The sequence below is a fragment of the Eurytemora carolleeae genome, unplaced genomic scaffold (assembly GCF_000591075.1).
Source record: "Eurytemora carolleeae unplaced genomic scaffold, Eaff_2.0 scaffold1047, whole genome shotgun sequence".
Taxonomy (NCBI): Eukaryota; Metazoa; Arthropoda; class Copepoda; order Calanoida; family Temoridae; genus Eurytemora; species Eurytemora carolleeae.
In genome coordinates this window covers 94,234-110,765 of record NW_019397387.1, presented here as the reverse complement: position 1 = coordinate 110,765, position 16,532 = coordinate 94,234, and the positions used below count along the sequence as shown (strand labels likewise).

General features: G+C 31.1%; 1 protein-coding gene across 1 annotated transcript in view; it reads left to right on the top strand.

Annotated features, from left to right (window-relative positions):
• LOC111714019 (adenylate cyclase type 6) overlaps positions 1-16,532 on the top strand; it is a 66,131-nt gene that overhangs the window by 8,814 nt on the left and 40,785 nt on the right. Inside the window, exons 3-9 of the mRNA XM_023489017.1 lie at positions 2,323-2,406; positions 3,860-3,985; positions 4,288-4,434; positions 5,498-5,626; positions 10,742-10,885; positions 12,023-12,073; positions 13,661-13,810. Of these exons, the coding sequence (XP_023344785.1) occupies positions 2,323-2,406; positions 3,860-3,985; positions 4,288-4,434; positions 5,498-5,626; positions 10,742-10,885; positions 12,023-12,073; positions 13,661-13,810 (831 nt within the window). The remainder of the gene's footprint in view (positions 1-2,322; positions 2,407-3,859; positions 3,986-4,287; positions 4,435-5,497; positions 5,627-10,741; positions 10,886-12,022; positions 12,074-13,660; positions 13,811-16,532) is intronic.

The following is a 16,532-nucleotide window of genomic DNA, read 5'->3' as shown; positions in this document are numbered from 1 at the left end:
ACCGGGCCCACGTCAAACTAACTATTCTATTCTATACCGGGCCCACGTCAAACTAACTATTCTATTCTATACCGGCCCACGTCAAACTAACTATTCTATTCTATACCGGGCCCACGTCAAACTAACTATTCTATCCTCTACCGGGCCCACGTCAAACTAACGGTATCGGATTAGCTCCCGTCAGATTTTGATCTATTATTCAAAATCTTTCAGACATAGCGTAAGAAACCTTCATTACATAAATATCTAAAACACATAGTCCAACAAAAAAGTTTAAGTAGCAAATCCCACAAATCGACGTTTAATGGGTTCAGATTTGTTCTAAGGTTCAGACTCACTGAACTGTTCAGACCTCTGGTTTACCNGTTTTGAATATTAGTCCTAGTTTTGAATATTAGTCCTAGTTTTGAATATTAGTCCTAGTTTTGAATATTAGTCCTAGTTTTGAATATTAGTCCTAGTTTTGAATATTAGTCCTAGTTTTGAATATTAGTCCTAGTTTTGAATATTAGTCCTAGTTTTGAATATTAGTCCTAGTTTTGAATATTAGTCCTAGTTTTGAATATTAGTCCTAGTTTTGAATATTAGTCCTAGTTTTGAATATTAGTCCTAGTTTTGAATATTAGTCCTAGTTTTGAATATTAGTCCTAGTTTTGAATATTAGTCCTAGTTTTGAATATTAGTCCTAGTTTTGAATATTAGTCCTAGTTTTGAATATTAGTCCTAGTTTTGAATATTAGTCCTAGTTTTGAATATTAGTCCTAGTTTTGAAGCTTAGAATGGCATTTTAGAAAAAAACATTTCATCGACAATTTCCCCTCTATCTGCTTTAATCACTTTTATACACAATTCAACGATGTTTAGAAGGCTTCAAAGTCTTAAGGCCTTTTTTTCAGACACTTCCTGTAAAGTGTAAAATATAACATTAATAAGTTTCTCTTTAAATTTATTGTTTTAAATCTGAAATCTGACGAGTGTCAAAAGTTTTCAAATAATTCAAATCTCAACATCTTCAAGGTTTAGTTAAATTCATTTTAATATAATTCATTTAAAACATTTGTTGAGTGTTATGATTATCCTGTCTGCTTAAAGGGACTAGCGACGTAATTTCAAGCAATCTTCCATTTAAATAAAGTGGGTCATGTATGATTTACAATTGTGTGTGATTAATTGTTTAATTCTGACATTTTCTTAAATTGTTTTTAAAGCAGAATTGCGCTACTCACTGTAATGAAACCACAATTGAAAATAATCAATGAAAGAATAATGATGGATTGGATAAAGGGTACCTTAGTAAATCGGACAGTTGTTTGAGATCTCTTGAAATTACGTACATACTACATATAAGCCCTGTTCAGTTCAAGTATGTATTCTGTTCAGATAAAATATATTCTGTTCAGATAAAATATATTTTGTTCAAATAAAATATATTCTGTTCAGATAAAATATATTCTGTTCAAAATAAAATATATTCTGTTTATATAAAATATATTTAGTTCAAATAAAGTATATTCTTTTCAGATAAAATATATTCTGTTCAATTTAAATATACCTGAGCTGAAAACTTTATAATGGTGGATATTGAGATTAATGTTTAATCCTCTCTTTTTTCTTAATATCGAGATAAACTTAATCTTGTACTTTTATCCTGAAAAGTGTATAAAATTTAACCAATCAGAGTCGCATAAATGAAGCCGATAAATTTGAAATTTTGCGCGCCATTTAAGATTATATATAGAAACGGGAGGGACTCTCTAAATTTAAAAAAAAAAACGGGTTTTGATTTTTCTCTACTATATCCAAGAAAGAATCTAAAGTTTGTCCATACTCAGATTAAGTAATTGGGATTAAGGAATGGATATCTCATTCTAAAGTTTACAGCTCTGTCTAGATAAAATATATATTCTGTTCAGATATAGGGATAATCCTTGTTGTCTCACGTGAATGAAGACCGATATGTTATTTTTTCAACTTTAAAACAAATTTTATGATTTTTCCACTTCTTAACTAAAAAACATTTTGATTCAAAATCGACCTTTTTTAGGTTTTAAAAACTGTAAAATCTTTTTAGTTTTGTAACACATATTTTTGAGTTCAGAAATCAAATCTAATTAATGTTTTCAGAGTTGTAAACCCGCAACTTCTTGGTAGAAAAATTCGCAATTAATTAGATTGCATCCCTAGGTTTGCAATCTAAAATTGCGACCCTGTTTCAAGGTTACACTGTAAATATCAGGGATTCATTAGTGTCATATAGTTTTGTTCAAGAGCTGGAATATCAGGTAAATTATATTATGTTTGTTAAGAATATATTATGTTTAGGTTGTTAAGAAATCTAACTGGGAAGTAATAGAACATTACAACCCGAAGGGAGGGCTCACCGGAGTACCATCCAGCCAAACACGGGTTAGTAAACTTTTATTTAATAGATTTCTTTCGACATTTTCTCTGATATTTGAGTTTAATATTGTGTTTTATGTACATGGAAAGAGTTTGTACATAAATAAAGTATGTACATGAATAAAGTAGAGTATGTACATGAAAAGGGTGTGTACAAAAAAAGAGTATGTAAATGAATATAGTGTGTATACGCATATAAATAGAATATGTACATAAATAGAGTATGTACATGAACAAGATTGTGTACATTCAAAGGATGTGAACGTATGTACATGAAATGTAATGTACGATTTCTTCATCTGTTTACACCAAAAACCTTAGTTGATTGGTTTCATCAGTCTTATCAGTTTAATATGTTTGATTGATTTAATAAGTTTGATTGATTTAATAGGTTTGATTGATTTAATAGGTTTGATTGATTTAATAGGTTTGATCGATTTAATAGGTTTGATTGATATAATAGGTTTGATTGATTTAATAGATTTGATTGATTTAATAGGTTTGATTGATTTAATAGGTTTGCTTGATTTAATAGGTTTGATCGATTAAATAGGTTTGATTGATTTAATAGGTTTGATTGATTTAATAGGTTCGATTGATTTAATAGGTTTGATTGATTTAATAGGCTTGATTTTGATTTAATAGAATTGATTGATTTAATATATTTGATTGATTTAATAGGTTTGATTGATTTAATAGATTTGATTGATTAAATAGGTTTGATTGATTTAATAGGTTTGATTTATAAGATTAGTTTGATCGATTAAATAGGTTTGATTGATTTAATAGGTTTGATTGATTAAATAGGTTTGATTGATTTAATAGGTTTGATTGATTTAATAGGTTTGATTGATTTAATAGGTTTGATTGATTTATCCGTATTATTGATAAGATTAGTTTTATCAATTAGACAGAATTCATCAATTTGATAAAAATTAGATTGGTTTGATCAATACGATCAATTTGATAACTTTAACGAAATTGATCAGTTTGATCAATTTTATTAATTTTTTTAGCTTAATCGGTTTCGTCAGATTGAGTTGTTTGATTGTTTGAATTGGCTTTTATCAGAATTATCAGTATAAAATTTAGTCTGATCAATTTGATAATGATTGGTTTTATCGATTAGATAGATTTGATCAAATTAATCAATTTGATTGTTTTTTTCGGCTTGACTAATTTTGTAGTCCAATTGATTGATCAAACTATTGGTTTGATTAGTTATTCGATTTGATCGGTTGGATTGGCTTTGATAGATTATAATGGTTTGTTAGAGTCGATAAGTTTGATCTATTTGATCAGTTTAATTGGTTTAATCAATTTAATCGATGCTCTCAATTTCATCAATTTAATTGATTTGATCAATTTTAATCATTGTCCAGTTTATTAGATTCGATTGATTAATCGGCTCGATCATTTTAATTGGTTAAAGACAAGTATGACCGCCTCTCTGTATCAGGTTATTGATGGAGATCCTGATCCTGATGAAGAGGATGAGGTTGAGAGTATTCTCCTTGAACCAACCCATAAATGGTGGAATCTCTGGGCTCTGTTCAAGAGGGTTTTCAGATCTCACAGATTCAAGGTTAGATTAGGAGATATCGTCTACAGAATACATTCGGATAAATCTAGAAATTTCCTAGAAAAATCAAGAAACATGTCATCTGTCCCTTTAAATGAATTAGATTTCCTATATTTAGATCTTGGGTTCGGTCCCTTTAAATGAAATAGATTTCCTATTTAGATCTTGGGTTTGGTCCCTTTAAATGCAATAGATTTCCTATTTAAATCTTGGGTTTGGTCCCTTTAATGATGTTCATATAAAGAATGAAGGATGAAGGATGAAATCTTGATGTACATATAAAGAATGAAGGATGAAGGATGTAGAACGTGCATGTTGAGGTGCTATATCAACGATATTTCCTGAGGATGAATCAGAACAACATGACCTCCCTCCTCATCCTCCTCGTCCTCATCTCCCTCACTCTCATAGTTGTCAACTACGCTGTCTCGTCAGCAGATTCAATTATGCAGGTAAATATAGTCATATTCCTAACTATAAGCGGAGTTTATGGTTACTAGGCTTTAATCGTGAACATGTTCTCTTTGTATATTTTGTAAACCAAACTACATACAACAAACTCACTATATCTCCGGTAATTGTGAAATCACTATTTATTTCTTATTACAGTGATGACCAGAAAACTCTGGAATAGTAAGACGATTTATAACCGTTGAAACCAGATGTATTTGCACCTTTGATATTTAAAACTAAAAGTTTCGTTTAATCAAAAAAGTATACAAAGTACAAATAAACAGTTTTTGAGTTATTCACTTAAAAAGGATGTATTCAAACTATTCTCTTTAAATACATCCGCTTGATTGATTTTAGAAAAATAAGATTATAATATTTAGAAAAATAAGATTATAATATTTAGAAAAATAAGATTATAATATTTAGAAAAATAAGATTATAATATTTAGAAAAATAAGATTATAATATTTAGAAAAATAAGATTATAATATTTAGAAAAATAAGATTATAATATTTAGAAAAATAAGATTATAATATTTAGAAAAATAAGATTATAATATTTAGAAAAATAAGATTATAATATTTAGAAAAATAAGATTATAATATTTAGAAAAATAAGATTATAATATTTAGAAAAATAAGATTATAATATTTACAAAAAATAAGATTATAATATTTAGAAAAAATGTTTCCGATCTGGAGTTTAATTTTCTTAAATATTTCATGTCTAGGTTTCATACGGTATTAATTTTCTGAGAAACTGTATTTTCTAAAAAGCAAAAAGTAGATTTTTTATATTTCTGAATAAACCTGGTTTAATCTTTTCTTTATAAAGGGATTGCTCGCTAATATCTAAAGAAGTCCGGTATTATGTTCATTGTGATTTTTTTAAAACTATAATGAACAAATTTCTGTTTGTCCTGCTTTTCAGGCGTAGCAGAGATCTTTTGCACTTTCGATTATTCTTAAATTTTCAAAAATGAAAAATTTGATAATAATTAAAACAGTTTAATCCTGAACCAGCTTCTCGTGAAGAGCTCCTTAATGAAAATGATATTCTAGGGTGTGACTTTGGGGGTGTTCTCCATCATGTACTTGATCCTAGTGATCTTGATGTTCAGAAGCTTTTTGAATGAGGTTTATCTCATCATATTCTCATATATACTCCTAGCATCCTTCTTCGGGATAGAGGTAATCATATTTTTTTCAATTTTGAGGGAATTTATCACACCTAATATTTCCGTTTGTAGGATGATTAAGAGACTTTATCGCCCTGCAACAGGGCGAAAAAGTAACTTAATCACTCTGCTTTTAAAATTTTGAATTTCATACCTAGTATTTCCCGCTTTGTAGGTTGTAGGGTGATAAAGTTACTTTATCACTCTACAACCTTGCACATTTTTTTTGGCATATTTGAAATGGCATGGTCGAGGGCTTTTCAAAAATGTATATTTTATCATTTTTTTACATATTTTTTTGCTAACATTTTTACTATAGAACTGGATTTTGCTAAAAAAAATTCTATTTTTGCAAATTTGCAAATTTTATTGCAGATTCTAAAAGTACAGCATAAGAGCTTTCCAATGATGTATCATTTGTCTTATTTGGACATCAAATATGGGATTTAGAGGGGGGGGGCCAAATTGCCCCCCCCCCTTAGCGTATCCTGGTTTTCAAGTACCCCAGCAGGGATAGGGTTAAGGAGAAAGGATGAAGGATAAAGGATAAAAATTATGGAAAAAGGATTTAGGATAAATAATAAAGGAAAATGGATACAATATTAAGTATAGTGGATAAAGGATTAAGGACAAAGGATAAAGGATAAAGGATAAAAGATGATGGATAAAAGATGAAGGATTAAAGATGATGGATAAAAGATAATGGATAAAGGATTTAGGATAAAGAATGAAGGATTATGGATACGGGATAAAGGATAAAGGGTATGTAGGATAAATAATAAAGGAAAATGGATACAATACTAAGTATAGTGGATAAAGGATCAAAAGAAAAAGGATAAAGAATAAAGGATAAAAGATGATGGATAAAAGATGAAGGATTAAAGATGATGGATAAAAGATGATGGATAAAGGATTTAGGATAAAGAATGAAGGATGAAGGATGATGGATAAAGGATTAAGGATTAAGGATAAAGGATAAAGGATAAAGGATTAAGGATAAAGGATAAAGGATAAAGGATAAAGGATTAAGGATAAAGGATTAAGGATAAAGGATAAAGGATAAAGGATTAAGGATAAAGGATAAAGGATTGAGGATAAATGATAAAGGATTAAGGATAAAGGATTAAGGATAAAGGATAAAGGATAAAGGATTAAGGATTGAGGATAAAGGATTAAGGATAAAGGATTAAGGATGAAGGATGATGGATGAAAAATGAAGGATGAAGGGTTAAATCTTGATGTTCATATAAAGAATGAAGGATGAAATCTTGATGTACATATAAAGAATGAAGGATGAAGGATGAAATCTTGATGTACATATAAAGAATGAAGGATGAAGGATACAATCTTGAAGTACATATAAAGAATGAAGGATGAAGGATGAAATCTTGATGTTCATATAAAGAATGAAGGATGAAGGATTAAATCTTGATGTACATATAAAGAATAAAAGATGAAGGGTTAAATCTTGAAGTACATATAAAGAATGAAGATAAAGGATGAAATCTTGATGTTCATATAAAGAATGAAGGATGAAGGATGAAGTCTAGGAACCATGATAAAGAATTCTCCCAGGACTGATTTACACTCAACACCCTGGGTAAACTTAAAACAAACACTAAGTTAACTCTGCTCCAGGGTGTTTAACCAATGGGATTTATCAAAACAAGGTTCAATGGCGGAGAAATATTTTCTTTGTGTTAAAAACAGAGTTTATTTTAAATCTTTGTTTCTAGTTTCTTAATGTTCAAAACACAAGTATTGTGATAAGTTCACTGTGATTAAAAGGTCTCAAGCTCTCAAGCAAAAATCTATGAGAATTTTGCCAATTACTTAAAAAAATCAGGGCTACAGAAAAGCATGAGTGCGACACTTCAAAGTCGACCCTGTCATAAAAATGTAGGAAATTTTTATAAGCAGGCTGAATCTCTGTAATGTTCGCTTCAAAGAATAAATTATATATTCTTATTTTTTATATAAAGGTAATTATTTTTACCTGTAAATGTGATTAGCGGAGACAATGAAGACAACTTACAGAATTAAACACAGAATTAAACACAGAAAAATGACAATATCTCCATAATGTGAATCTTACTTCACAATCTTTTAATGAAGGGTAACTTGAACTTACATCTACAAAATAATTCAAAAATAGATTTGTATATTTCATAATTTTACATTTCTTTCTGATATTGATAAACAATTAAATGTGTAAGTCTGAAAGCCGGATATAATTATATCTTTTACAACATTTTGATGAACATTTTGCTGCAGTATTTAGACAACACTTGACAATATATATATATAAAAATATAAACACTGCGGTTAATGCAGTTTGAAAATGCATTTTTACATTTTTACTCTTCTTTTTATTTTAAATTCGACAGTTTCCCTCAGAATATAAAATTCATGATTAACTATTCATTTTGAAGCAAGCCAGCTTTAAATTTCATTTTAACGGTTAATAGTTTGCACATTTTATCTATTATACTTGCTGCCAACACAAAGGTTTATTTCCAAGGAATTGCTGCAGAAACGAACAAAGCATCTCAAACTTACACGCAAAGAAATTGAGTTTTTTGATATTTTGAACTTAGATTATTTGAATTTACAGAATTTATAGTTTGAAATTTCTTAGGTCTATGACATTGGGTTGCAAAGATATAGGGATTAGAAAATCAGAGTTTGTGGCAAATACTCAGGGGCGTACGAGGGGGGGTTCCCACATAAAAAATACTTTAAAATCTTACTTTTGCCCTTAACTAAAAAGTTTCATTAAAAAAGCTTTAATCATAACTGCCATCTTTGATATCATTATTTATAATTATACAATATGTATCGTTTCTATGAAAATATAGATATTTTTAAAGTAACGTTTCCATCTCTATTTTTCACCCATTGAAGCTTACACCTTAATATTAAGAGGAAGTGTCTGATTACATAAATAATTCATGTATATGATGGAATAGTTTACCTAGTTGAAAAAGGTATCAATATTTTTTCGTATCAATCTCGTACGCCCCCGCAAATACTGAATTCCTTAATCTACAGACTATATTTTACTTTTTAGATTAAAACAACATAAATTGAGTAGAAAAATGGCATTCAAATGAGCTGTTTTTTTCTTTTTATAGATATTAATTTTTAATTAAAAGTTCACCATTTTTTTTATTTTGAACTTTTTTGCATTCTTCCTTTACTCTATTAGTTAATTAGGTGAATGTAGAGCAAATTATTTATTTTCTTAATTTCAAGTGACCCCCCCCCCCATTTAAAGAGTTGCATGAACGATTCTTAGTGGCGCTCTTTATCGGAAGATATTGTGGTTTATTAGTTTTAAGTTCTGACAATTTTCTTCTTGCTTCTACTGGCTGCAAGATCTTCGGCTCGACTTAAGAGTTAGGCCCAATGAAAATAAAACCGACCTTGGTTGGTTTTAGTGGAGAATAAGGCTCGATGTTGACTCTTGTTCTCATAAAAACCCGGAATGCGCCAATTCCTTCCATGAAAATCCGCCAAATAGAATATTAAACCGGTTTTTTGAACTCAGCTATGTGGAAATAAGATGCAGCTTGAATCCGAAAGCTCAAGCCATAAATAAGGCCCAACGACAGCTTAGACCTGAGTCATTTTTTCTTAATTTTTTTAAATCGCCGGCTCTGCATAAATACACAAGTCACTTTTAAAGAGAACCCTCGATTTGGAAATCGAAGGGGAAAACGTTTTAAATACGTCATCTGTCCCTTTAAATGAATTAGATTTCCTATATTTAGATCTTGGGTTCGGTCCCTTTAAATGAAATAGATTTCCTATTTAAATCTTGGGTTAGGTCCCTTTAAATGCAATAGATTTCCTATTTAGATCTTGGGTTCGGTCACTTTAAATGAATTAGATTTCCTATTTAGATCTCGGGTTCGATCCCTTTAAATGCAATAAATTTCTTATTTAAGATCTTGGGTTCGATCCCTTTAAATGCAATAGATTTCCTTTTTTGATCTTGGTTCGGTCTAACAAGGAAAATTTGATTTACTATGATATCAAGATCAAAGGTTCAATTGACCAAGGGTTTAACTTGCTCGAGTGTAATTTTATCCTTTGTTTTATAAACCATGTTTTTCTGGATTTTCAAATATTTCAGTGTATTTCACTACATATCTTTGTACATATATATAAATATATATATATATATTACATACTTTTACCCCCTTTAACAAAGTGCGGAAAGGAATTGAGTCTTTGCCACAAACTCCGATTTTCTAGTCCTTTCATCTTTGTATCCTGATGGTGTAAAGCTTTGAAATTTAAAACTTATGTTGTTTGATCTAGCATAATTTCTTGTCATAAATATCTAAGGTCAACGACATTGGGTTGCAAAGATATAGGGATTAGAAAATCAGAGTTTGTGCAGTAAAGACTCAATTCTTTTAATGTTGCTTAACATATTCCTCTTGAGATAAAACAGGAACAGAGTTCTTGCCACAAACTCTGATTCTCTAGCCTCTTTATCTTTGCAACTCGATGTCGTAGACCTTTGATATTTCAAACTATGAATTCCGTTGATTCAAATTTTAAAATATAAAAAGTTTACACCATAAGGTTGCATGGATATAAGGATAAAAAATTTGAGCTTAATTAATAAATTTTTATAAGTTACTGACAGTTTTATTTCGTCATTATTAACTCACCCTTTGGAGGTAACACTGTACATATATAATGTATATTATATATTATATATATATATGTATACACAAGTAGAAAAGAACAATGTGGAGAGACATTGTTAAAACAATAAATGATTTCTGTATACTTGTGCAAAAAGTTTCGCATTAAATAAATAATTTAAAAGGATTGGTGACCCAATGCCTTACGTTAGAAATTCCCCAAAAGAATGAAATGGATTTAAAATAATGTTTTGGTGAAAATGAATTGAGTTTTGGCCACAAAGTCATGGCAACCGGATGGAGCAAACCTTTGATATTTCAAACTTTGAATATTTGATCTGTCAGAATTCATAGTTTGAAATATCAAAGGTCTACGACGTCGAGTTGCAGAGAAAAAGGTATTAAAAATCAGATTTTGTGGCAAAAAGTAAAAATGTTGTCGAATTATAAGAAATATTTTTATTTAGGTGTTGATAGTACTAGACGCTGATCCTAGATCAGCCAATGCAGGAGTGTGGTGTACAATGTTCTTTATCTACATGACCTATACTCTCCTTGCTCTACATGTCGAGGAGTGTACAGTTTCAGGACTTCTCCTAGGGTTTACTCAGGTACGGTTTCAGGACTTCTCCTAGGGTTTACTCAGGTACAGTTTCAGGACTTCTCCTAGGGTTTACTCAGGTACAGTTTCAGGACTTCTCCTAGGGTTTACTCAGGTACGGTTTTAGGACTTCACCTAAGGTTCACTCAGGTACGGTTTCAGGACTTCTCCTAGGGTTTACTCAGGTACGGTTTCAGGACTTCTCCTAGGATTTACTTAGGTTTAGGTTCGGGACTTCTTCTAGGGTTTACTCAGGTACAGGACTTCTCCTAGGGTTTACTCAGGTACAGGACTTCTCCTAGGGTTTACTCGGGTACAGGTTCAGGACTTCTCCTAGGGTTTACCCAGGTACAGGTTCAGTACTTTCCTAGGGTTTACTCAGGTACAGTTTCAGGACTTCTCCTTGGGTTTACTCAGGTACAGGTTTAGGACTTCTCCTAGGGTTTACTCAGGTACAGTTTCGGGACTTCTCCTTGGGTTTACTCGGGTACAGGTTCAGGACTTCTCCTAGGGTTTACCCAGGTACAGGTTCAGTACTTTTCCTAGGGTTTACTCAGGTATAGTTTCAGGACTTCTCCTTGGGTTTACTCAGGTACAGGTTTAGGACTTCTCCTAGAGTTTTCTCAGATTGAGGTTCGGGACTTCTTCTAGGGTTTTCTCAAGTTGGGGTTCTGGACTTCTCCTAGGGTTTAATCAGGTACGGTTTCACGACTTCTCCTAGGTTTTACTCAGGTTGAGGTTCAGGATTTCTTGGGTTTACTCAGGTACGATTTCAGGAATTATTGAGTTTACTGAGGTGCAGCTTAAGATTTTCTAATAGAGTTTTAAATCTTCTCCTATGGTTTACTCAAGTTCAGGTTCGGTACTTTTCATATTGTTTACTCAAGTTCAGGTTCGGGACTTTTCTTATGGTTTTCTCAAGTTCAGGTTCGGGACTTTTATTATGGTATTCTCAAGTTCAGGTTCGGGACTTTGCATATGGTTTTCTCAGGTTCGGGTTCAATAATTTTTTTCAGGTTTACTTCATCACAGATTAATTCCAGATTCTTTAGGTAAAATGAACTTTAAGCCTTCAGTGTAAAATTTAGATTAATTCTAATAGTTTAACTTTTTAAACTGAATGCAAAATTATTTAAATTTTGTTTAGATTGCTTGCGCTGCTGGATTAAACTATACTGATCCTTTCCTGCTTAAACAGGTGACTTACAGACTACAGGAAACTTATGCAATACAGGGGTCTTATAGACTACAGGGGACTTACCGACTACAGGAGGCTTATAGACTACAGGGGACTTATAGACTACAGGGGACTTATAGACTACAGGGGACTTAGAGACTAAAGGGGACTTACCGACTACAGGAGGCTTATAGACTACAGGGGACTTATAGACTACAGGGGACTTAAAGACTACAGGGGACTTATAGCCTAAAGGAGACTTAGAAACTACAAGGGACTTATAGACTACAAGGGACTTAGAGAATACAGTGGAATATAACTACAGGAGACTTATGCAATACAGGGGACTAAGAGACTACAGGAAACTTCGAGACTTCAGGGGACTATTAGACTACAGGAGACTTAGAAACTAAAAGGGGCTTATAGACTACAAGAGACTTATAGATTTCAGAGAACTTATAGACTATAGATAGCGTATAGACTACAGGGGACATATTAGAAATGAGTAAAAACTAAAGGTTTAAAAGAAATTCAGTATTTACACTGCAGCATTGGCTGGTGGTTGTTGTTAAGTTAAGAAAAAGAGAAAATCCAATGAGTGAAAGGATCATATTACAAACTCAAGATAATTTGGGAGATATCTCTACAGTTTTATATATAACCAAGATAATTTGGGAGATAACTCTCCAGTTGAGTATATAGCTAAGATAATTTGGGAGATAATTCTACAGTTTTATTTATAGCCTAGATAATTTGGGAGATAACTCTCCAGTTGCGTATATAGCTAAGATAATTTGGGAGATAATTCTAAAGTTTTATATATTGCCAAGATTATTTGGGAGATAACTCTCCAGTTGTGTATATAACTAAGATAATTCTCCAGTTGTATATAACCCAGGATAATTCGGGAGATAATTCTACAGTTGTACATATAACCAAGATAATTTTGAAGATAATTCTACAGTTGTATATATAACCATGGTTATTTGGGAGATATTTCACAGTTGTATATATAACCAAGATAATTTTGGAGATAATTCTACAGTTGTATATATAAACAAGATAATTTTGGAAGATAATTCTACAGTTGTATATATAAACAAGATAATTTTGGAAGATAATTCTACAGTTGTATATATAAACAAGATAATTTTGGAAGATAATTCTACAGTTGTATATATAAACAAGATAATTTTGGAAGATAATTCTACAGTTGTATATATAAACAAGATAATTTTGGAAGATAATTCTACAGTTGTATATATAAACAAGATAATTTTGGAAGATAATTCTACAGTTGTATATATAAACAAGATAATTTTGGAAGATAATTCTACAGTTGTATATATAAACAAGATAATTTTGGAAGATAATTCTACAGTTNCCCTCTCTTTTCACCAGTTCAGAATCATGACTTGATTCTCCCAATATTTGCAATTACTTCCTGCAATACAATAGATTTTAGATCATGCCTCTCTCCTAGGAAACCAATGCAGAAATCCGCAAAATTCTAAACATTTGTGTTTACACTAAACAATCTAAATATGTATATATTGTAGATTGGTGGGAACACTATACTGTTCCTGTGTACTAATCTATATATTGTAGATGGGTGGGAACACTATGCTGTTCCTGTGTACTAACCTAGCGGGTGTGTTGACCCACTACCCTAGCGAGGTTGCTAAAAGGCAAGCATTTATGGAAACAAGGCAGTGTATCGAAGCAAGGCTGACCACACAGCGAGAGAACCAGCAGCAGGTAGAAATAATTAATGTTTAAAGCAGTTAACGCAACTTTTAATAAATGGCAATAAAAGGTCGTAAAAAATTGTCCAAGTCAATTTAAAGAGATCTTGTTTATCTTTAAAATTAGTAGTTTGCAAAAAAATATTTGGTTTTAAAATAAGTTTTTACAAGAAGAACAAAGCCACATTTGGTAGCTTGGTGTAAAGCAAAAATTATACAGAAAAAAGTTGCCTATCGAATAATAATTTAAGTATAGCTTAATTAAAACTCCCCTTTTTTACTTTTTGCAAAAATCTTTTTCAAATCGCCGGCGTTCATCCCGGATTTATTTGGTGTTGTCAAGCATCGTGAATATTGACAGCTTTTTACAGTGCAATATTACAATTTTTTCTTTTTCCAAACTAGACCCAAATGAGTGGTTTTTAAGGTGAAAATGGCTCTTACCCCTTCTTTTCTTTCCCCCAGTTTTGTTTCTAAAAATGAGATTAACTTTTCACAAGTTTTAAACAAGTTTTACGCCAAGATGTGCAATCTATAAGTTCTCAAAATAAATCTCCTCTTTTCACAGATCTTCAATATCGAAAAGAAAAAAGTTTTTAAAAAGTTTATTTTGGAAATTAAAACTTTTATTTGTCGGCAAGAACCAAGTTTTTACCCTTTTGTGGTTGGCCCAGACTTGAAACCAAATATACATATATATATATAAGAATTTTGTATACTGAGGATCGTCATGAGATGGGAAACATTAGGTTTAGTATAATTCTTTTTTAATAAAATGTGGAGTTTAAAAACTGAAATATAAATATATATATTATTAAAAGTATTTTGTCAGGGTTAGATTTTCAAGGCTTTGAATGAAGAAAAGTTTTTAAATAATTGTTTTTTCCTTATGATATATATATATACTTATATGATACGAACCGAGAAAAAAGTATTACTTGAGAATTACGTCACAACAAGATTAAATGCAGGCATTTATCTATTACATAGTCTAGCCAACTCCTTGTTTCAACGCGCTTGGTTTTAGCTCCAGTTTAAAGGATTAACGGGACAAAACAGTTGGATTTCTTCTAAGACTATCTCTTAAATGTTGCTTCACCTGCTACCGGTTAAAAGAAAATAACATTAATCTTTATTTTGTAGATTTTTTGGGCCTTTTTCAAAATTTAGAAATTTGACGGTTTTTGGAGTATCATCTTTTATATTTAAGCGGCCGTTTATCCATAGAGTACCTCGAAAAATTGGGCCCGACCGGTTCAGACGTTACGTCCTGATCTATATATAAATTTAGCTTGTCTGGGTGTTTGTTTGTCTGTCTGTTTGTTTGTTTGTTTGTTTGTATCCAATAAACGTCAATACGGCTGAACCGATCGGGCCCAAATTTTTAGTGAGACATCACGTGCCCACAGGAAAGGTTTATAAATGATAAAAATTAAAAAAAAAATGTGTTATAGGTTTTTAATTTTGTAAAAAAAATTAAATTCTTGAAAATCCGCAAAATTTTTTCTTCTTTGTTTTAAAATGTAAACAAAAAGAACATGTTCACAATTTAAATAGAAGATGAGCGCGAAGCGCCCTAAAAGCCTAGTATATGTGTATTTGATAAAATCTATATTATGATAAAAAAGTCATGTTCATTTTAAAATAAATAAAAAAGTAATCTGTGTTCAACATTAAAACAAATGAGGGTCCATAAAACAGTTTTGATTTTCACAATATTCTAAAAACAAGAATAATCAACACTTTACTCCAAGACCTATTTACAATATTAAAGGTTTGTGGTTGAGACTTACAAAGTATAAAGGGATACCTTTATGAATATAATAGTGTAGCTCTTATCGCAACCTGTTCCTTTATATAAAAACACATAATATTCCCAGTATCCTTGTTTTCACCTAGATTTAAAACTTTTTATGTCCAATAAAAACTATTCCACGCTAAAGTTCTGGGAAAAAACTGCACAAAAATGGGGGGAATGTTCAATGATTTTATTTTGGGGCATTTTTTTGTTGCATCTTTTCATTGTCTAATTATTATTCTAATATTTCTATTTCTCTTTACATTCAACGTTTTCATAGCACTGATTGAATCAATTTATGTTGTCATATTTTCCATATATACACATGAATAGTATATTGCGGAAAAATGTTAAAAACGGGCAAATGGGTGACTTTTGTCGTTTTTGTTTTTGTTTCTTAACCTTCTCTTTGGGTTTATTTTCCAATTTTATTATTTTTGAGATTCTATTTTATTTCAAGAATATCTCCTGTGTTCTTATTCAATATGCAAAACTTAAGAAAAAGGAAATAGGATCTCAACCCTCGAAATTTAAAAAAACAAAAAGATTTTTTTGTTCATTATAGTGCACTCTGTTTAGTGTACTGCATTCTGTAAAGTGTACTGCACTCTCAGTTTACTGCACTTTGTTCAGTGTACTGCACTCTGTACTGTGCAATACTCTCTGTACAGTGTACTGAACTCTGTACAGTGTACTGACCTCTGTTCAGTGTACTGCACTCTGTACAGTGTACTGTACTCTCAGTTTACTGCACTTTGTTCAGTGTACTGCACTCTGTACTGTGCAATACTCTCTGTACTGTGCAATACTCTCTGTACAGTGTACTGAACTCTGTACAGTGTAATACTCTCTGTACAGTGTTCTTAACTCTGTGCAGTGTACTACACTCTGTAAAGTGTACAGCACCCTGTACAGTATACTGCACTCTGTACAGTGT